This window comes from Eublepharis macularius, chromosome 3 (genome assembly GCF_028583425.1).
Source record: "Eublepharis macularius isolate TG4126 chromosome 3, MPM_Emac_v1.0, whole genome shotgun sequence".
NCBI lineage: Eukaryota > Metazoa > Chordata > Lepidosauria > Squamata > Eublepharidae > Eublepharis > Eublepharis macularius.
Window position 1 is genome coordinate 53,572,772 of NC_072792.1, and position 23,038 is coordinate 53,595,809.

Genomic DNA, 23,038 nt, shown 5'->3' on the forward strand with positions numbered 1-23,038 from the left:
TGTTGGTTCCATATATGCCTACGCGCCCCTTTTTCCTCCAGGGAATGGGGCCTGCTCTCTCCAGGGTTCTCAATCTCTCTTAATCAGCACAGAGTAACTTTATTCTGTAGAAACAAAACAAACAAACAAAAAAAGAACAAGGCCTAGCAGGCCTTCAGCCAGCTAATGCAGCAGACAAGAGTAAACCCTGGACTGGAGTGAAACTGCTCCAGTTTTTAGTATCCTGGGACCAACATAAAACATGAAACAGACTCAACAGCATTACAATTGCCTGTGCTGAGAGAGTTCTTGCTGCAATTGTGTTCATCCTATCTCTGGAATCTTTCCTGTATGACACCATTTTTAACAAGAGACAGTTTGGTGTTATAGCTGGAGTGTTGGGCTGGGATCTAGGAGATCCAGATTCTCATGCCATTCTCCTTGGGAGACCTGCCTGTGGCCTTGGGCCTGTGGCATTCTCTAGGCCTGGCTCACCTTTGGGTTTGTTGTGTGGCTAGAATGAAAAGATATGAAATGTTGTATACACCTTGGAGCCTCCACTGGGGCTGAAAGCTGGGATTAGATAAACACAACCATCTTTATGCTCAGAAAGGTGCCCCGGGGCAAGAAGTCCTTGATGAACAAACTTTCATTGAATTGGCTACTGGCAGGGCCTTTGCTGTAACCCTTAGCAAATATATTCTTAGTTCCAGTGGTCATTATTATTGTTGCTGATGATCTACAGATTAAACTGCACCTCATCTCTTATTTCACTCTCTGTAGACAGCAAATGCTATAAACTGTTAGTTTATGTGAGAACCAGAATTATCTGTTGCAATTTTTCCTTTAAGCTACTGATGAACAGGTCATTATGATCTCTCTGCCATCCCCTTGAAGGGAACATGAAACGTGTTTAACCCTATCCTAGGGCATAAAGGGTATGGGCCAAAGTGCTTTGAATTGAGGCCATTGATCATCTCTAATAGCAGATTGCATCCTTGTAGGAAAAGATAAAAGCCCAGTGGCTCCCTAAGAACTAACGTTTATTTGCTGTGTTTTTTGTGAGTTCAGTTTACCTTTTCAGATATCTGTGTTTCATAGTGATTGTTGCTGTGACCTTACAGAGACTCTGAATTCTTTGGTCCAAATAGACAGCACTCTTGTTACAGGTAAGTGCATCCCTCCTTTCTCATGCCTCCACTCCTCCAGGACAAGAGGAAAAGGCGTGAATACTGTATTCTTCATAGTGCCAAAAAAGAATTGAGATTAGAGGGTGATAACTAGGCTTAAAATATTCAACAAGTTCATAAGATTTAGGCATCTCAGTTTGGAGACAATGAGATCCATCACAGAATCCCTACTAACGGAGGGCCCATAGCACAGTGGCAGATCACCTGCCTTGCATACAGAAGGACCCAGGTTCAGATCCTGGCGTCAGTTGTTCATGGATCTCAGGGCCAACCTACACCAAAGGAGTACCTTACTGTACTAGATCTAATGGATCTTGTCCAGGCATCAAAGACTCCTCCATTTCTGCACAACGGGGCTCCATCTCCAGTTCAGAGTACTTCCATTTGGCCTCTCTAGGGCACCGAGGGCCTTCATAAAGAATTTGATCAATGCAGTGTAAAGCTAAGGGAGGAAAAGCATTCATCTACACACTTACCTGGATGATTTGCTGATCAGGTTAAGCTCTGCATGCCTACAAGCTTACAGTTCCTGATCAACTTACAGACAAGTTCTTTATAATCCAAACAGTGACTAGAACATCTGGAAGCCCTATTAGAATAACAAACAATTGTTTGTTCCTAATTGAAGCAGTGGCAAAGAAGAGAGAGGAGATGTCACAAGGGATCGCCAAGGCCAGGTATTTATTGATGACATTTGCAAAACTGATGGGTCTACTGATTACGAGTATCAACGCCATCCAGTGAGGTCAACTACATACAAGACCCTTACAGACTCCTGAGACCCTTCCAACTACAAATTATGAACAAGAAGGGTCTTTGCATTCAGTTCCCCTTCACAGTAAAAATAAATATAATAATAATAATTTAATTAATAAATAAAGCCTCGTATGGTGGACGACTATGACCACTCTTCTGCAAAGAAAGCAACACTGCATTCCAGTAATGGAACCGGTTCCACGGACACCAGCCTATCCGGATGGGGAGCTGCACCAGAAGATCCACCAGTGCAAGGTCGGTTGTCCAGCAGTGAGATGAGACCCTCTGTCAACCTACTGGAACTTTGGGCAATTTATCTAGCCCTACTACACTTCAGACCACAAATACTAGACGAACACGTTCTAATCAGAACAGAGGGCATTTCGACCAATTTTACCAGGGCCGTTTCCACACGGCCCAGGTGTTTCCATCCCAAGGCCAAAGTAACCGAAGCGTTGACATCACAGTGGCGAAGCATTCTGCTGTTTGCCTTCCAACCACTCCGATTTTCTTAAAGCCAATAGGAAGATAAGAGAACAAAAACAAACAAAAAGCAGAAATCATATTGGTAGCACCCTACTGCCCTCAGCTTCCACAGCTCTCTGCTCTTCAACAGCTGTCAACACTTCCACCACTGACTTCTCCAATATCTCTGGATATGCTCTAGTGATGCCAAATTCCGCGTCCACATCTGGAATAGCTACATTTAACTGCATGGAGAGTGAGCGAGACTCTCTTGGCTAGGTTACTCTCAAGAAGTAGCCAACATGCTACTGGCCTCTAGTAGTCAGTCCACTAACAGGATATATATAAAGCATCATAAAGAGCCTTCAGAGGAGATGCAAAAGAAAAAGAGGTTAATGTCATGAAACCCAAAACCAGATCCATTCTATACTTCCTACAGTTGGTCATGCAAGCTGTCTCAGAGTCTCATTCTTAAGATGTCAGGTCACAGTCTTAACAACAGCACTGCCACGGTACTAGAGTCTGAGTCTGTCCAGACACCTCATGTATGTAGCTCCCTCTAGTGTGATACTTTGAAGGATCCGCCACAGGTTCACCAATTTCTGACTTGGAAAATGCATACAGTTCTGTTACTGGACACTTCTGGACACCTCTTTGAGAGCCTGTCAAGGAAATTCCTCTTATGTGCTTGAGGACCTTATCCCTCTCCACAGTTAAATCTGCAAGAAGGGTGTTGGAACCGGGTACCCTGTTAATTAGCTTGAGCTACGTATCTTACAGAAGGACAAAGTGGTCCTGAGAACAGATCCTACCTTCATACCAAAAGTGATCTCTCCCACAGATCACTGGAATTATGTCTACTATCAGTTGACCAAATCCTTTTCATCCCACAGAAGAAATGTGGCATACTCTGGACATAAGACTTATTCTAAAAGCATTTCTTTATAGAACAGAGAAAATCTGGAAAACCACTTCCTTATTTATCTCTATATCCTCACCAAATAAAAGAATGAGGATGTCTAAATCTGCCATTAGCAGTAACTTCAAGGCATGCATTATCGAAGCACACAAAATTCAAAAACTAGTCACACCAGCTAGGATTACTACTCACTTGATATGAAGTGCTGCACCAGCGCAGTATTTGTCAGACATGCTACTGTTAAGAGATTTGCAAGGCAGCTACTTGGTCATCTGTATCTACCTTTGTTAAACACTATAAGTTGAACACTTACAACTCTGCTGATGCAGCGTTTGGCAGAAGAGTATTACAACATATGACCAGATGACAATGACCCACCGAGAAAATAGGGACACTGCTCTGGGAGGTCCCATCAAGATGTCCTCCGCCTCAGAGGGAGAACGGACCATTGGATACTCACCGTGAAGGGTCCTTCTCCTCTGAGGAAAGGAGGACATCTTGTCCCTCCCGAAGTAATTCTCTCTTTACTCTCTTCTGCCTGACAAATTTACTTCCTGTCCTGATGTTTCCCCTTAACATGTTTGTTCTCACCTTTCTCCTTGTTATTCAATTCTAGAGTGTTGTATTCATAATTATGACGCTATAACTGCTTTCGGAGTTGCCAAAACTGAAAGAAAGGGTGACTCCCACTAGGAAGACAGGAAGTAGAAAACTTGTTCCTGCCTCCCTGACTAGAGGGTGGGAATCACCCATCAAGATGTCCTCCTTTCCTCAGAGGAGAAGGACCATTCACGGTGTGTATCCAGTGGTCCGTTCCCCAATTCACTTGGGACTGCCTCTGTCATCTGGCCAGTTAGCCACCTATTTCTGCCCCCTAACTGATCCCCATCAAAGAAGGGCACTAATGCTGGCCAGATTCAACATACTCCCTTCGGCCATTTTCGTTGGCAGATGCCAAGGGACCCCTTATGGACTCAGAAAATGCCCTTGTGGCCTGGGTGTCATTGAATCTGTTTCCCATATTCTATTATACTGTTTATTCTAAGAACTGAGACAAACTTTTGAACTCCCTTTATTGATGGTGCGGCCTTTCTGATAATGTCAAGGTCTAGCAATTACTATCTGGTCACAACTTTTCTATAACCTCTAACGTGGCTAGTTTTCTTCAATCTGCAATCTGTATCAGGGAAGCTATCAACTAATTTTAATGTACCTTTTTCGCTCTGACATACCAATAAAGGTTGTGTGTGTGTGTGTATTCTCCCTACTGTAATCTGGACCTCTGAGAATGTGTAAAGATCTATCTGTCTAACTGTGTAGCTGCAAGTTGCTTATTTAGGAAGTGGTTCCTTTCACTTTCTGGGCTGGCATGGGAAAGTGTCCTTGAGATGCCGGCCTGAGCCATAACTCCCAGAGACAAGTAATGAGCTCATCCTTCCTGTTCTTATCCATCCCTCCATCCCCCTCCTAGGCCATGCACACCTAAACTTTAACAGTCCTTATCCCAGGGCGGGAACTTCACCCTATAACTAACATTGCTTTCCTCCTCTACATCACACCTGCCAATGTAGTTGTTTGAGTGCACTGATACTGATGGATCTCTAATAAAGAAACTTTAACTGGACTCTTGAAGTGTCTGCAGTGAAGTAACGGGATCTAACTGGCAGAGCCTGACACACAGCCATGTGGTCTTCATCCAACATGTTCGTGAAGCACTATGTCCTGGACGTGATGGAGAGGAGAGAATCAGCGGTGGAACAGACTGTGTGCTCCATTCGCTGTTTCAATGAAGAACACTCCCACCTCCAAGTAAGAAGCTTGTGAGTCTCCCATGTGGGACTGCACAGAAGATAGCCAATGAAAACAGAGTTGCACTTACTGTAACTGCTGTTCATTGACATCTTCTCTGCAGGCACACACATGCTCCCTCCTGCCCTGCTATGCTCTTCAATACTTACCTTAGGAGACCGGTAGCTCAAGAGAAACTGGAGGGTCAGGGGTGTCGCCTCCCAGTGCTGTTTCAGCGGGAAAAGCTGTGCATGTGCACTGGGGAGGCAAGCACCCCCTAGAGGACTTTTAAGCTTAAAAAACCTACCAATCGGCGGGCCTGTGCGTGTGCAATCCTATATGTGCCTGCACAGAAGACGTCAATGAACAGCAGTTACGGTAAGTGCAACTCTGTTTTTTAAGAGCAGCTTTCTCCGCTACCCCTACACTGCAAATTCAGACTGCTCTGAAACATCCTACCATGGATAATGTTCATGTACTCTTCCAAGAAGAGTCCAGGAAGCATCAGCTTTGTATTTGCAGGGAACACCCCCTAGAAAAAGTTACCTCCATTGTAGGAGAATTCTTGGCTTGCAACCTCCCAACATTTTGATTGTCAAAATTCTAAAAGTTTAAAGTTCAACAAGGTTGGGGATCCTGCCATAGATCAAACCAAATGGCTGTTTGTTTGTTTTGTCTTTTTCAGGAAAAAGCAGCTTAGGGATAGTTTCTACAGAGAAGGCATTAGAAATGAGATGATTAACCTTTCCACTGCCTCTGCTTTCCTCTCCAACTCTACTCTCCAGCCATTATGCCTCTCCCCCCTCCCACTCCAGGTTCTCAGATTTGTGTGTGTTCTTACAAATGCACATCTGGAAACTGGTGTGTGTGGGGAAGCGAGTGGCTTTGGGGGAGGAATAGTAGCCTAAGGCTGTGAATAAAAGGGTGGCTATGCATGTTGATTCTCCCCTGAAAATCTGTCTTTCCCAAATCTGCTTTTCCCTAGAAAAAGCAGCTCTTTGATGTCCGCACACCAATTTGCTAGTTAATGGTTTAGCGTAAAGCTCAAGACAACTCGGAGGTAGTAATATTACTGCAATATGAATTATGTTAAATTTAATAAATAATAATAATAAATTTGACGGCATTGTCCCATCGGCTCCTACCAACTGTGTGATGTGAATGTGAGAGGCTGGAAGAGATTACACACTGTGCCCATGAGGAAGTTCCAGCACGAAATGGGGATTGGATATTGCTGGCTTAGACCCGTAGGGCTGTTCATGGTGTGAGATTCAGCTCAAAGTCGTTCTCTATTCGACTGACTCCTGGTGGTCCTCAAAATAAGAGTTCCAGTTCCAGGTTGCTTTCCATCGTCATTGCCTCTTCATATGTACTATGGACTCTTCACCGGTTGTACTACTGCCTGTATAGACACTGTATGAACTACTGTCTGAGTAGACATTGTATGAATTACATTGCTGCTAGCTCTGTGTATCTTAACCATTGTTGAATGTTGTTCATGAGATGTGGTATATGAAATATTTATGATATTGCTTTAATTGATTGTGACACAACACGGTTGCACTTAGCACTTTATTAAATTTAACATAATTCATATTTCATATTGCAGTAATATTACTACCTCCGAGTTGTCTTGAGTAGAGATGGGCACGATCTGAATTACAATTTCAAAAAAACCCCGATTTTGGCGTTTTCGCCATCGTGACTCAGCTAATCGGTTCTGTCCATGGCAATCGATCCAGTGGTCGGGAGTTTTCTTGTTTGGGACTTGATCGGATGGGTCAGTTTCTGTTTGGAATTGCAGACGCTCTGGCGCTAGTAATTTATTCCCAGGGCAACGGAGTCAGGGAAATGAGCTGTGTTTGCCCTCCTTCTGTCGCCCTCGAAACACGAATGGAAGCCCAGCTTTCCTTGATTAACAGGCTTCCTTCCAACCACGGAGCAGCAACCCAGGGGAGGGAGGGGGAAGCGGGTGGGCACAAAGGAAAGGCAAAAGTCAGCGCGGGAGGCTGGGAGGCTGCCTGCGCCGTTCGCCTTTCCCCAGGACAAGGGGCGCGCAGGCAAGCCGGCCGCCACTTGTCTTGCGGGGCAGGTGAATGGCGCAGGCAGCCTCCGAGCCACTTGCGCTGCCGCCAGCTCCACAGTGCACCGGGACAGCCAGCTTGCTGCGTGGGCGTGGGCGACTCAGGAGCGCACGTGCATGCACGCATGCAAGAGCCTGACTATGGTTGCCCTGGGTGCTGGCCTCCCCGATTCCCGATTGCGGACCGGAAACAAGAGTTGATTGTTTAGAATCGGTGGCCTGCGTTCAGCAGCAGCCCAAATCCACGAACGGCTGAATCGGAATTTTTTGGGGGGATCAGGCCCATGTCTAGTCTTGAGCTTTACAGTTTGCATATCGGAGGAACCCCCTTTAGTTAGTTAATGGTTTAGGTCAAGCTTAACAATCTTAACTCAACTGAAGCAAAGTGAAGATCTTCACACGCTTTTTTAAATGTGTATTCTTTTCAGGACAGTGACTCTTGACCAAGCAACCAACAGTGGCAAAGTAATTGGGAAAGAGATGTTAAATATGTTTCACACAATGAAATTGAATATATCTGATATGAGAGGGGTGAGTTTTCAAATCATCAGGACTTTAAATCTTTTTCAGTTTTACTAGCAATTTACAGAAGAAGGGTTTTGTTTTAATTGCCATCAAATTTCTCTTGGTTTTTTTTCTTTTGTTCCTTAGGTTGGAATTCAAGTACATCAGTTAGTTCCAATTAATAAAACAACTTCAGCAGTTTCTTCTTGCTCATCAGTACAGTCGGGATTTTTGCCTGGTGGTTCTAATTCCATTATCAATCTTTTGCAAGTTCCAAAAACTACAAAGAGCTTAGAGGAACAACCTAAGGAAGGTCAGTAAAGTCAATTGCAATTATACTTTATAATAGCATAACAAAATCAGTCCAACAGCCAGTTCTGTATTTTGCTATCCAAATCCTCTGGTGATTCAGTAGAGATCTTGAGTTGTTGCCTGACAGCTGTGTGAAAGTGAGTGAAATTGGCTGAAAGTAAACAAATTGAAACCGAAGCCAGACAAGGCAGAGGTGGTGCTGATTGGGAAGGCGGAAGTCTGGAAGGACATTGTGATCCCTACTTTTGATGGAATTGCAGACTCAGTTAAAAGCCTAGGGAAGCAAGTTAATGCAGCCTGCTAGAGAAGCAAGTTAATGCAGCTGGCAAAAAAAATACCTTCTTCAAACTCACTCTAGCCAGGAAGATGAACCCATACCTTGACACAGCCAGTCTGGCCACCTGGATTCACACCGTCAAACTGGACTGCTATAATGCACCCTACGTAAGTCTCCCTTCAGAGTCAACTTGGAAACTACAGTTCATGCAGAAAGCTGCAGTTTGGTTATTATCAGGAGCTAGGCAGAACATGCATATTACTCCCATGCTGTAGTCAGTATGGGAGTAATATGCTGCTCATCAGTTACTGAGCTCAGTTCAAGATTTTGAATCAAATACAAAAACCTTCATGGCCTTGGTCCCTCATATCTATGAGACCGCTTGTCTACCTGTGCTATACCCTGTCAGCTTTGCTTATCTGAACTGGGCCTTCTGCAAGTACCACCCATACACTTGCGTTCTCTATGGCAGCCCCCACCTTATGGACCTACACTTTGTAATTCACCTTGAGTCTCTGAGAAAGATGGATTATAAAGAATGTAAATTTTTAAAAAGGGTGTAGATGGTGACATTTTTAAAAATCCTTGTCAGAATATGTTTTTGTTTTCAGATATTCTTGCTAAATACTAATAAACAAAATTTCTGTATTGTTTGTATATTCACTAATAGTGGCTGGTGTGGATCTTGAAATATCTTCTGCATCAAAAGCTTCTTTGGGGTTACCACCTCATCTGACATCTAATGTAAATCATGTTACCAGCAAATCTGAGTCTGCAGTCAATTGGAATGGTTTGCACACCCCTATTAATATGAAGTCAAGACTTAATTTAAGTATTGAGGTTCCATCAGCTTCTCAGGTAAAATTTTCTTTTCTGAGACAGTTTTATAAAGAGAGATCTGAATTCCTTCCTTCCTTCCTCAGTAATCCTTTTTATTAGATGATAGTCATGGGGTGAAAGTTAACCACCAAGATTGGTGGAGCTCTATCTCATATAAACCCTGTGCTTTCCTTGAGCTTGTTCAAAATTGTTCAAGTGAAAATATAGATTACTATTTGATTACACAATGCTATTGGAAGGGATGGACTTGAACTATAGGACAAGTAATATTGTTGTGGGAGAACTTGCTGCTTTGCTTTAACCATTATCCTCATTTTATAAAAATTTTGTGCAGCAAGAAAATATTCTCCACTGGCAGATTTTGTCCTATGCAGTCTGCCTCCAGAGAATATTCTCTTGCTGCACAAAATTTTATAGGAGAACTAGAAATTTTTGTTTTCTTTGTAGTTTGTAGTTGTCTGGCTTTTTATCCAATTGATACTTTAATCATGAAAAAAGAGTGCTCTCTTACCAGTTTATAATTATGAAAATCTGAGGTAATGAAATTGATGTCCATTATAGGATAATTCATTGTCAATCCTACCTTCGCAGAAATGGTTGAATTGCCATCACCATTTTTCGCTTTTTTTATAACTGATACCTATGGCTATGCAGCCCTGACCTGGATAGCCCTAGGTGAGCCTGATCTTGTCAGATCTCAGAAGCTAAGCAGGGTCAGCCTTGGTTAGTAATTGGATGGGAGACCTCCAATGAAGACCCAGCTTGCAGAGGCAGGCAATGGCAAACCACCTCTGTTAGTCTCTTGCCATGAAAACCCATAAGTCAACTCTGACTTGAGGGTTCTCTCCACCACCATGATTATGCAAGGAATGATGCTGTGCCAGTGTTACACAAGTTCAAATATTAAATATTTGAGCACAAGTAACTTGCACTAAGAATCTCTACTATTTCATATTGTTTGATTGCTAATGAAGATAGGTAGAATCAATGAAGAAGCCTTTTTCTTTATTTGGGGAAAAGAATGTGTACAGAGATGTCAGGTGTTGTTTTTTGCTCCCTGAGACTGAAAGTCAACATATTTTTTTGGATATAGCTGGATCATTCCGTCCTGGAAGCACTTCCCCCTGATCTTCGTGAGCAAGTAGAACAAATGTATTCTCTTCAACACACAGAGACTTGCAGTAGTAACAAAAAAGAGCCAGTAAATGGATGCAGTACTAGCTTCCCAACACAGCCAGTTGGAGCTGTTCTCTTACAAATACCAGATTTACAAGAATCGAGCAATGATGGAGGAATTAATGTAATAGCACTACCAGCATTTTCACAGGTGAACAGTACACAAATTAATTTTTTGCTTAATTACAGCTACAGACATAAGACATAGGAGCCCCCTGGCACAGAGTGGTAAGCTGCAGTACTGCAGCCCAAGCTCTGCTCACGACCTGAGTTTGATCCTGGCGGAAGCCGGCTCAAATAACCGACTCAAGGTTGACTCAGCCTTCCATCCTTCCGTGGTTGGTAAAAACGAGTACCCAGTTTCCTGGGGGTAAAGTGTAGATGCCTGGAAAAGGCAATGGCAGACCACCCCATAACAAAAAGTCTACGAAGAAAACGTCGTTATCCGGTCCCCTCATGGGTTAGTAATGACTTGGTGCTTGCACAGGGGACTACCTTTACAGGGGACATAAGAAAGTCCTTCTGTATTTAAACTAATGCTGTTTATGAGCATCGAACAGGAATAAATTTCTTGTAATTAAGACAAAAGATTTTTAAAAACCCTCAAAAGTTACTGTGCACCAGTGACATAACCACTAACAGATTTCTCATTGCTCAGGTGGACCCTGAAGTTTTTGCCGCGCTACCTTCAGAGCTGCAAGAGGAGCTCAGACAGGCATACGATCAAAGGCAAAAACATGTAGAAATGATTTTCCAGCAATCGGCAAATACCGCTGGTAGGTCTGTAGTTGCAGTCTTTTCAGATAATACAATGTCTGGTAGCCAGCAGCAATGTTGTTCACAGTCAAGGTTTTATGAAAAATAGGTGGATGAAGATCATCTGTTTTAAAGTGTTAGATAACATGCTCATTGTTTTACTCATTTTCCACTCAGTATCGAAGAATCCTTTATTAAACTTGCAACCAGTTATGAAAAATAAGAAAAAAAGCAAGAAGAAACTCCAAACCAGCCCAGTAAAAAAGAACCACAGCCCTTTAAAAAACAAGCTCTTTGGGAGCCCTACCAAAAATGCAGCTTTTTCTGTTGGAAGCCCACAGAAGTTGATAGACGACTTCCTAAAACAGGAAGGACCAACCACTGACAAATCTCAGGTAACTCTCTCAAGTAAATACAGCCTTCAAATATCAAAGACATCAACATTTGCTTGTTTTCTGTCATGGGTGCCTAGAAATCTTGGATTGCTTTCTTAAGGTTTGCAGTTGGAAAGATAGGGAATAAAATTTTGTACGTTGATTTCAAACAGGTGGAATTCATGCAAAGTGCTGGGAATACTTCAGGTCCCTCCATTTCGCAGCCACAATTACCTTCTGTTACTAGACCGCAGGCCCCTAATCTAGCTGGAGCTGTTGAATTCAATGATGTAAAGGCCTTACTCAAGGAATGGATTACAACCATATCAGGTAAGTCTGTTCCCAGCAAGAGAGAGAACATTCCAGAGATTTTTCCCCCAGCAGCAGCCAGCTGTTTACAACTTTAATCCTTTAGCGCCCTCCCATCTTTGAATGTAAGCCATTCATTATTTGTATTTATTTATCATAGAAAAGTTTGTCATGACTTTCTGCCCTCACAGGGCCACCAAGACAGCTAAGAAATTTAAAATATACAAATTAAAATATCTTAAAAGCTATTAAAACAATTTCAAAACAGAGTTTAAAATAAATACAAGAGATAAAAATAATGGTGAAAATGTTTGGGGCAGAGGAGGGGTCACTGAGGGAATGCCAAGTGAAACAAAGAAGTCTTCACTCACTAGTGAAAGATGGTAACAGAAGGGAACAGGCAAATCTCCCTGGGGAACAGTTCCAGTGTTCTGATACCACTACTGTGAAGGCCCTCTCCCAGGTTGCCAGCCACCTGCCTAATTTTGGAAGTTGGGGACACTCAAAGCTGGGCCTCCAAAGATGATCATAGTGGTTAGTTAGGTTCATAAGGGAGTAGACAGTCTTTCGGGTATGTTGGTCCCACACCTACCTAGGTTTTTAAATGTCAGCATGCTGAATTGTGCCCAGAAACAGATTGGTAACCAGCAGGGTTTTTCTGGGAAAAGGTGATGGAACTCCCTATCACCACATGTGCGTGTGCAAAGTGCGCACGTGCTCCCAGAAGGGCATGATGACACCACGCCCAGAAGTGACGCCACTTCCCAGAACCCAGCACAATGCATTACAACGAGATAAATGTTAGTAAGCTTGGAAAATCACACTATTATGAGAGGGTTTTTTTTTCCTTTCTGTATCCTCTACAAAAAGTGAAATCTTCCATTCCCTTTCCCAAACATTTCATTTCTTTGGAATCATATTTTAAAATATGCAAGAAGGAGGGGGCCTCTAAAAATCCAAAACCCATCTCACAAATCTAAATTCTAACAGATTCCCTTTGCTAGCGTAGAAAAAAAAATCCAAAATTCTTTCTCAAAATTCCACAGTCTGAAATTCCTATTCTAATTAATACTGAATTTTCAGGGAGGGTTTTACTTTACTGGAGCAATTCAAAAGAAGATACTCAACTTTAGCTGCATTAGATTTATATTTAGTTTAAAATGGCTTTTTTTGTTACCTGCCAACTCTACCTTACCAATGGCTAAGCTGTTGCGACATTGTGAAATGCTCATAAATATTCCAATGTCCCAGACAAACAATATTAATAAAAACCTCCTAAACCCCCGTATGTCCACTGCAATTTCAGTGATGTTAATCAGGTGAGGATGGGGAGAACCATTGAGTTACAGCTATTAAGACATAAGAACACCTACATGCTAATGACTATATTGATGAAAGCCTTCTGTGACTTGGACACAGCTATCCATTCCTAGCATAAAACTGGAATAACCATAACTGATATTTTAACTAACACAGAACCATAACAGTATCATCTTGAGTCAACAAAAGAATGAAAGCAACAAACACATACATGCAGCACCCCACCCACCCTCATGAAAAGAAAGCAGAATGAACTCAAAGCAGCGCGCGCACACACAGCTCTACCCCCTGAAAAGAAAGCAGAATGAGCAGCACGCGCACACACAGCCCTACCCCCTGAAAAGAAAGCAAAATGAACTCAAAGCAGTACACACACGCGCACAGCCCCGCCCACCTACTCCAATGAAAATAAAACAATGAACTCAAAGCAGCACACACATACACAGAAACCCCTGAATAAAATGAAAGCAGAATGAACTCAGAGCAGCATACATACACAGCACCACCCACCCACCCACTCCAATGAAAATAAAACAGAATGAACTCAAGTTGCGCACACATACACAGAAACCCCTGAACTAAATGAAAGCAGAATGAACTCAAAGCAGCTTAGCCTCTTCTGCAGGGTCAAAGGAGGAAGGAATCACGTGGGCAGATTCCAGAGCTGCCAGAATGCTGTTCCGGGGTGTTCCCCCTCAGAAAAAGCCCTGGTAACCAGTGTAGTGATATGTTCTCTGCAGCCCACTCCAATCAATGTCCTGGCTGCAACATTTCTGAACACTTTTCAAGGGCAGCTCCATTTACAGCACATTGCAGTAATCTAATCTAGATGTAACCAGGGCATGTACCATAGTATTCATAGTAGTATCCTGTGGCCAGGAAAGGCACCCCTGGCCACAGCTGCCACCTGCTTATGCAGCAGTAGGCCTGGATCCAAGAGTACCCCAATACTACAGACCTGTTCCTTCAAAATGTGACACCTGCATCCACTCCAAAATTGCCTCCAGGAACCAGTTAAGATTGTCAAACTTTTTTCATAGATCCAATGGAGGAAGACATCCTACAAGTTGTGAAATATTGTACTGATCTAATAGAAGAAAAGGATTTGGAGAAGCTGGATCTGGTTATAAAATACATGAAAAGGTACCTTAATAAATCACTTAGTTTTAAAACCAAAGTATGTAACTATCTTACAGAAGGGCAGTTATAGAAAGTTGACTGAAAACTCACAGCATCTTCCTGCTGTGTATTTGTTTATCTTTCTTTTGTACCATAATGCACCATGCACATAATTTCATTCCTTTGCACCTTTAAAGACTTTTTTGGTTCTTCACCATTTGTATAAAAAAAAAGGATAGCATTCAACAGCATTCATTGCTTCTAGCAATGAAATTATCTCTGTAAATGATGCATTTCCAATAGCTAAAACAAATAACTGTTTTCAAAGATGTCATTGCCTTCCTAGTATCCCACTATAGGTAAATTATTCCAGGTCTTGATGATAATGACATTTTGTTCTAAAGAGTGGCTTCTTTTCTTTGCAGGCTAATGCAGCAGTCTGTGGAATCTGTTTGGAACATGGCATTTGACTTCATTCTTGACAATGTTCAGGTGGTTTTGCAGCAAACTTATGGAAGCACATTAAAAGTTATCTGAACTGATCTTGTAGGAAAGAGTGTGGTGAGAGCCTGGAGCTCTCGGATAGCTGTGCCATAAGTGCTTGTGAGGTATTTGCAAAGTGCATGATAGTAAAGCTAAGTTTTTATAAGTTGAATTTTTTTTAAAGAAGAAAGTGTTTTGTACATTTCCTTTCAAAAAAGTGCCAAATTTGTCAGTATTGCATGTAAATAATTGTGTTCAAATTCTTTTATTGTAGCATAGAATCTATTTACAAAATGTTTGTTTATAAAGGTTTTATGGATTTTTACAGTGAAGTGTTTACAGTTGTTTAATAAAGAACTGTATGTAATTTGTACAGATTCTATTGTTTCAGTACTCTGGTTATGTTAAAAACTGATTAATAGTATGGTGTTGAAGCAGACATTAACTCCATAATTATAAAGAAGCTACAGCTTTAAAAATTTTATCCTTTATCTGTTAAAGACACATACACACCCCAAAATGACATCCTACAAAATGGGCCTTATTTTGATAAGACTAGGCCGGGGCTCCCAATGTGGGTGTCTGCAGACACCTTTCTTAGGGATACGAATTGTTTCTAGGAAGTGGATGGGGCTTTTTCCCAGAAAGGCTTCTGATTGACCATTGGAGATCTGATTTGCGGTGCAGATTTTTAAAAACATTGCTTAGGCAGCAGCTGCCACCACTGCACAAAGATCTTCACTGCAAGACTGAAGGTAAGCTGTGTGTATGCATGAAAAATTTTTAAACAATTATGTTCATTTTAAAAGACATCCTGTTAAAAAGAGCTGCCTGAAATGTTTAAGAGTTTGCATAACCTCACTCCCTGACATTTGGTGTTTGGCTCTGCCTTCTATGGCAGGCATTTTGTGGTTGGCTCTGCCTTCTGCAGTAGCCACTTTGTGGTTGTACCTACCAGTGTGTCAGAATTCCAGAGGTGCCAACACACTCAAAAAGGGGGCCCTGGACTAGGCTTATGTAAGTACTGGGAATAAGGGAAGGAGCCCATAGAATTTATTTAAGGCGCTTACCCTGTCTTTCCACATTTTAAGAAGAATCCTCAGGACAGCCTATAGATAATATCCATTGATTTCTGTAGATGAAAGAGGTTTTTGTTCACTATGTATATTCCTCAGCTCTCCCCACTTACTGCAGCCTGAGCTGCTGTTCCTGGAGGATGGGATATCCCCACAGGGAAAGCATGAGGTAGGAGTCAGAGGTCTGCAACATGAGGGGAGAACTGGTAAAGATCAACTCTCCTGTTTGTGGAAATCCTCTAGAGAATCCAAGCCACAAAGTATTAACAAGCAGACAAATCTAATTGCTCCGGTAAAATTCAAATAAAACTACTGTCTAAAAGCACAAGTAAAAAGCGTACCAGCTGATCCCAACTGATCCCTAATTATTAATGGTTGTGTTGAGTGGATCTCTTTGTAAAGGGAGTACCAAAACTAGATCTCCACTAATGAGAAGGGGTAGGAACTATGATAATGTTGGTTGTTGTGGGTTTTCCGGGCTGTATTGCTGTGGTCTTGGCATTGTAGTTCCTGACGTTTCGCCAGCAGCTGTGGCTGGCATCTTCAGAGGCGTAGCACCAAAAGACAGAGATCTCTGTGTCACTGTGACACTGAGAGATCTCTGTCTTTTGGTGCTACATCTCTGAAGATGCCAGCCACAGCTGCTGGCGAAACGTCAGGAACTACAATGCCAAGACCACGGCAATACAGCCCGGAAAACCCACAACAACCATCGTTCTCCGGCCGTGAAAGCCTTCGACAATATGATAATGTTCTCTCTTGAGCAGATTCAACAAGACCTGTTAGCTATGACTAACCTTTTCCATTTTATTACAATTAGACTTAACTGTTCTGCTCAACTGTAATTAGTTCTACTGCTTCCTGAGGCTCTGCACTACTGATGTTACCACTTTTGCTGACCTTTCCCAGTGTTGAAGATACTATAATTACAGCAGAAGGAAAGAGTAGACGAGAGGAGGTCCTGATTCAAAAGCAGCATTTTCCTTGGTATCCAGGTTTAGATAAGCAGATTTATCATAATGAAGACAAAACACTTGAGTTTCAGAAGGAATTCTTTTACTTGTATCGAGTAAGCAACAAATACGGGGGGTGGGGGTGGTATTTGTTCACAATGAATGCCATGATACTTAACTAAAGACGGTGAAACTGCTCAGATTTTGTAGGACCTGGATACATTATTGTTAAGTATGCAACATCTGTTGTATCATAATAAGCTGGGCATATATAGAGTCCTGGGCATATATAGAAGTTGGGATAAAAAATGGTCAAGTATAATCAGATCCCACACTTTCTCAGCTGTATTTGGTTTTGCTGAGATAATCCATTTACCAGAAAGATCTCCCAACTTTGTCCCAAAGGCTACATAAGATTTCAGAGGCTGAAGTACTAAATCTCTTTCTGAAATGATCAGGCTCTAACTTGAACCTGTTGTATACTGCATTTTTAAAGTCTTAATATTTTACTGCTTTGTCTGATGGGAAACCCTCATATACTTTTGCTAGCTCCCCAAAACTTAGGCTAGGTAGGTGTCTCGTGAACTGTGTGGAAGATATGTTCCAGGTTGGGGTAGTTTTCTGAAACGTAGCCAAGAAATCTGGGGATCTCCCCCTACCTCACATGAGGTAAAATCCTAAGACCTCACCCTTTGCTGATTTAGACCTATCCTGGTTCTCTAGTTCAAGTTGTTTTCCCCACCAAATATTCTCATATTTCAGCTTTTCCCTCTCAAAATGTAGTTTATAGATCCAGAGGAGTTAGCCGTGTTAGTCTGTAGTAGCAAAATAGTAAAAGAGTCCAGTAGCACCTTTAAGACTAACCAACTTTACTGTAGCATAAGCTTTTGAGAACCACAGTTCTCTTCATCAGATCCCACACATCTGACGAAGAGAACTGTCGTTCTCAAAAGCTTATGCTACAGTAAAGTTGATTAGTCTTAAAGGTGCTACTGGACTTTTTACTAAAATGTAGTTTCTCTGCCTTAAGTTTTTTTCTGCTTCCATGTTTCTGTTGCACCTCTTTCATGACTAATTCTTTTTTCAAGTCTAAGTGTGTGTTTCTATTTTTATCTGTTGCTACCTCTCATACTTGTTTCCTTTCCTCAACTTAATTCTAGAGCTCTTAATTTATTCTGCTCTTTCCGAATCTCTCTGTACTCTGGCGGTGTGATGGACAGCACTTAACAGCTGGTTTCCGAACTGCAGCAAAATCAGAGAGCTGGGAGGGGAAGGGTTAACTATTCCCTAGAAAGGAGAGCTTGAGTGACAGGCTGCTCCCTCTTCTCTGGTCAGATAGAACCAGTCTGAAAGTAGTCGGTTTCTGACAGGATTTTGGAGTAACTGAGTCTGACAAAAGTTATGACATGTTCATCTTTCTCGCCTTTGCCTTAATTGTAGTATTACTGTCCTGAGGAAGATTTCTATCTAAGAATTCAAAATCTAAGCATCATCATAAGCTGAAGTACGCTTTACATAGACACCAGAGAACTGGGAGTGTGTTTTGGCAAGAGTGATTGGGTATTGGGTTGAGACTCCCTTTCAAGTAAAAAAAAGGGGGGGTTATATCTTCTGAGAAGATGATTAATTCTGGCCCAGTTTCAAAAGGGGCTTGGCTCTGAGGGAGGACCCCAGGTCTATTGTGAAGGGGAAACGGTTGACTACTCAGGAGATAGAAATACCTTCTCGTTTCAAGAAAGGAGCGAGTTAGGTACACAAAGCAAGTGAGTAACTCCAGAAAACCTGAACTGTCATAGGAACTTCCTGAAGAAACATTGTTGCTATACTTAAATTACTAAGTAAAACACCTCTCGCTATTAAGAACCAAGAGTATATGAAAATAAGCTTCAAGGTTACTATTTTGCCTGTTAAACGAAGTGTATTCTGCATACAAACAAAAATTTACCTTTGCATTTTCATCTCCTGACTACACTTACTCAATTCTTGCCTGTTAAATAAAGCTGTTCTATCCCTTTGAATGTTAGACAGTCTCTAGCTCCCTTTCCAACAAAAGAGTTCCTGCTTTTCCCCACCAAGTTCCTGGACTAGGCTAAAAAGCCAAAATTATACCTGCATGTCAGGGTGAGACAGACTTTCAAAACCACAAATATTAACAAGGTGCTTGGGGCTGCTCAGTACAAGCAGGGAAACTGAATTTTGGCAGTAAAATCTGCCTCACAGTGAGGGGAGTGGGGGGGGGGGTCCATCATAGGGGGCTTATAGAAGTTACCTTAGAAGTTGCTAAAGTTCCCACTTTACTGTTCTCCATTATCTGGTGCTGTATCAGGGACACCCTTAACATTTCTACAGATTTTCCTTCATAAAGCATTAACTCTAGACACTTTTCAGTTAGTTTTTTCTCCATCCCCTAGGTTATAGCTACTATCCAATCACAACACACTTCACTCACCCATCCAGTCCCCCTCCTACTTGCTTTAGAGGCTTGCATTTTTTTAATCACAGTAACAAATATTCAAAAACCCCATTAACCAGCAGAAACAAAACACTTATATGGCAAAACATTACAAGGTTTTCTTCAGAAGACAGAGACACTCTGGATTAAGACCACTTTTCTGACTAGCCTAAATGAAATAACCAGTCTGCTCTACTTCAATCCAACCCAACCGACTGATCCCCTCAATGGGCAGATCTTTTTCCTCCCCAGAACATTTGTTGGAGTCAACTTCATCCTTCTCCACATTCAAACATTCTCTTCCCTCCTCATTGGTGCAGCACATTCAAAACTTGGTGACAGGATTGATATACAACTTGGAGGACAGGATGGCCACCTTTCTGTCACATTAAGGAAAGTTCATTGATGCTCAGAGCAACTCCAAATTTATTTTATATACTGTTAACACCTGTTTCACAACGGAACCACTCTCTAATCTTATCAAAGTACTTAGAAACTCTAGCAACCTGTTCCCTACAACTGCTTCTTGCTATAACTGTCATAACACTTTTGGTTAGACAAGAACACTTAAGTTTGAGCCACTTAAGGCCTTGCATTCAGTTCTTAACCAAAGAAAATTTTTCCCACTTCTCAGGCGGTATCTTAAATGTTTTCATCCCCTACACACAAGGATAAGCATGCACACTGTATTATACAACTGTTAACAGAATTGTCTTTTTGTTTGAAAATAATCAGACTTGGAAGATCTATACCTGTTTGTTATTAAGGAAATAAACAGAGGTCTAGAGTTTCCACAGTTGATCAATCTCTCATTGGATAGTAATTGTCACAGTTGCCCTTCCTCAGAGAAGTACCAATAGAGGACTTCAGTAGAACAGCTACATGGCCCTGCCCACATGCGTCAAGCACTGGTCCACCAGTGTCAGCTCTAGGAAGGAACTAGACATTGGGAAACTAGTACTATATAGCTAAACATACTAAGAACCTCCTATCCACTATTCTGCATGGTATATTAGCTTGCTCACTGCTTATGTGCAACTGCGCTGAGACAATGCCAATAAGAACATGATTCTACGTACCTGTAAATGATATTCACTGAGTAGTCCTCTGTGCAGTTGCACATCTATTCCTCCAGCCCCACTGCAAGTTCTCTTCCCATTTATTTTTGTGGGCTCCAACAGCAGCTCTCTCATACTCGAATTTATTCCAATTGGCCAACAAATGATAAGAACAATTGTATAAACAACAGTGCAAAAACAGCAGCTCAGATAAATGGAGAAGGTGTGCATCATGCTTCAATTAAGCTCCAGAATGTTCTCCAGCTGGTATGCACATGTAACCACTCAATGGGCAACTCAAACAGGTATCTGCACAGGTATCTGCAACCATGCTTTATATTGTTACTGAAGGTAGAATACAGTGACCCATGTAATGTTTTTCTTAAAGTTTTCTCAAAATATGTAGCACTAAGATTGCAAAGATTTATTCATTACCTATTCTTGCAGCAATATATGTTTTAACACTAGCAAAATTGCAGTCCTTGGCTAGTACAGGCCCAAATATATAGCCTTCTCCTTGGTGGCCACATAGTCCTTCTCTCCTTGCTGTTGGCTTAATTTACTTTGTCACAAAAGGAGACCCACAATCTAAATACCAAACACTCTTAAATTATACTAAATTCCTTCTGGTTGAATGTGATGCAGTGATCTTGAACCCTCTGCCCAGAAGTAACAGCTCCCATAATGTGAACCTCAGAAGAAAGCCATTTGACAAATAGCAGGCTAGAAGAGATGTAGCCCTTAGAATCTACCACAAAGCACTTGAACTGGAAATGCTATTTTTAAACACTCCTTAATCCCACCATTGTCTAATCACATACAACCCATGCCTACCAGCAGCTTGTTACATGCTGTTAGCCACACCAGAGGAATTTTCCACAGTATTGGTGGGATTTCTCTGGAGTGAAAACAAGACAGAAAAAACAATTTGGCAGCAATATTTGGCATCATAACTAACCTGTTTTCCTTTTTATACTTTTAAAGCCCTCTGAGATTGCTGAAGGCTGAGGAGAAACCATTTCCAGTGGGTACGGTTGCCACTATACCACCATTGCTCACTAATCCTACTCCCCACCACCTTACATTTATAAAAGTCTTCCCCAGCTTTTTGCAATTAACCCTTGGAATAGGCTCAGAAATCCCACTACAGATGCTTCAGTGATCAGAACACTGCAGCTACTATTCTTTGTGCGTCACTTCTTCAAACATTATAACAGACAAAAGATTACTTGAGAGCAGTTTAACAGTTAGCCAGCTGCAGGCTATCTCAGCAACTCTAACACCGCTCGAAGAATTCAGTTTTTTGTGGTGCAGAAACAATGTGATGCTACTGGGGAAAGTCTTGATGCAGCAGCATGATTGGTGGCTCTGTTGTCAGGAGTACTGGCAGACTATTAGATGAGCTGAGATGTGGACCTCTGTGATTCATTTGCCTGGCTTGTTGCAACTGTATTTCAGGTTGTGTACACCACAACATCAGCCACCTTTCCATCTTATAGAATGGAACTGTAGAACTGTTACTTGTACAGCAGCACTAGCGGACTTCTTTGAGTTACCATCCCAAGACCATATTATCTACAAGTTGCATATTACAATATTACCATATTATCTACAAGCTGATGTTACATCCACTTCTTGGTGCTTGTGTACAGGTGCAAAAGATTTATAATATCAGACTCTCACAGCTGCTAGCCAGTATATTCATAGTGCCTGTCTTCTTTGTAGTAAATTACATATATGAAGAGAGTAATGTTCATTTCCTTTATTTGCAGCTCAGTGTTTTATGATTACAGGTTCATAAACTGTACAAGCAATAAAAGGCAGCCAACTATGCCTTACATTATTGTTGCACACAAAGCAAATACAGATACCCAATTACCTAATTTTTTCTATCTTAAAAAAATTCCTATAGGCACAAAGCAGAAGAATGTTGAAAAATCAAGGCAGGGAGAAAAAAGGTATGCATAAATAAACATTTCTTACATCAAAATCCAATAATCACAAAGTCTGCAGGAGTTTGGTAAATCAAATACTGCAGTACTGATCTTAACAGTATAAAAGTGAAAGTTTGGGTTTTGTAATAAAAAATTTAATTTTTTTTTTATTTGGGGGATGTGAGTTGGAGAGGGCAAACTTTAAAACAGTAGCCAGTATAAATGGAAGGACAGCAGGGAAGAAGGTGCACAGGCACATTGGAACCACAGGGACATGTAAATTGACCACTGTCAAACCAGTGTAAGTTACTTGGTTTCTCATGGAAAACATTTTATCCACATATTTTCCCCAGATGTTAATTAAATCCAACAGCCCATTCATTATACACTGTTGGTGATGTTTGTATTAGGAAGTGTGGGTTTACGCCAGCCTGCCCATCATTTCACAGAACTCAGATGATCTCAAATACTTTCTTTAGCTCTACAATAAGCTGCCAGTCAGACTTCTGCATTTCATCTCTGAACCAGTCCTTCAAAGCATCAATGGACTGACGACTAATCTGTAGATAGAACATAACTGAGTTAGAAATAACAGATGTGGAAAACAGACAGTATTATGACAAATGAGTCATTTCAGTGCTTATCCAGCTCTTTCGCTTAGTATGTGTCTCCTCTAAGTAATCAAAGATGTAATTAACTAGCAGTATGCTGAGTGGTGCAGAGGTCAGCAAGCCAATTTCAGTACTACTAAAAAGGTACACTTTTAGCATACTGTTAAAACTGGCTAGGATGTAACACAAAGTTATGCATTTAAGCAGTATTGATTCCAGGGAGCAGGAGGACAATGTCAGAAAATGACTAGCATGCACTTAACTCTTCCTCAGAAATCAATGGGGTTGAAAAATATTTATTGTT

General features: G+C 41.5%; 2 protein-coding genes across 8 annotated transcripts in view; one reads left to right on the top strand and one right to left on the bottom strand.

The window, feature by feature from the left end:
• The window catches only part of REV1 (REV1 DNA directed polymerase), a 67,282-nt gene extending 52,255 nt beyond the window's left edge, over nt 1–15,027 (top strand). For all 6 annotated transcript variants that reach the window (XM_054973893.1, XM_054973895.1, XM_054973896.1 and 3 more), the window contains 9 exons: nt 7,609–7,711; nt 7,832–7,997; nt 8,944–9,131; nt 10,207–10,440; nt 10,948–11,065; nt 11,223–11,440; nt 11,593–11,749; nt 14,089–14,191; nt 14,593–15,027. In XM_054973893.1, coding sequence (XP_054829868.1) covers nt 7,609–7,711; nt 7,832–7,997; nt 8,944–9,131; nt 10,207–10,440; nt 10,948–11,065; nt 11,223–11,440; nt 11,593–11,749; nt 14,089–14,191; nt 14,593–14,704 — 1,399 coding nt within the window. In that variant the 3' untranslated portion in view covers nt 14,705–15,027. The remainder of the gene's footprint in view (nt 1–7,608; nt 7,712–7,831; nt 7,998–8,943; nt 9,132–10,206; nt 10,441–10,947; nt 11,066–11,222; nt 11,441–11,592; nt 11,750–14,088; nt 14,192–14,592) is intronic.
• A 6,909-nt stretch (nt 15,028–21,936) lies between these two features.
• The window catches only part of EIF5B (eukaryotic translation initiation factor 5B), a 41,002-nt gene continuing 39,900 nt past the window's right edge, over nt 21,937–23,038 (bottom strand). For both annotated transcript variants that reach the window (XM_054973540.1, XM_054973538.1), the window contains exon 24: nt 21,937–22,683. In XM_054973540.1, coding sequence (XP_054829515.1) covers nt 22,576–22,683 — 108 coding nt within the window. In that variant the 3' untranslated portion in view covers nt 21,937–22,575. The remainder of the gene's footprint in view (nt 22,684–23,038) is intronic.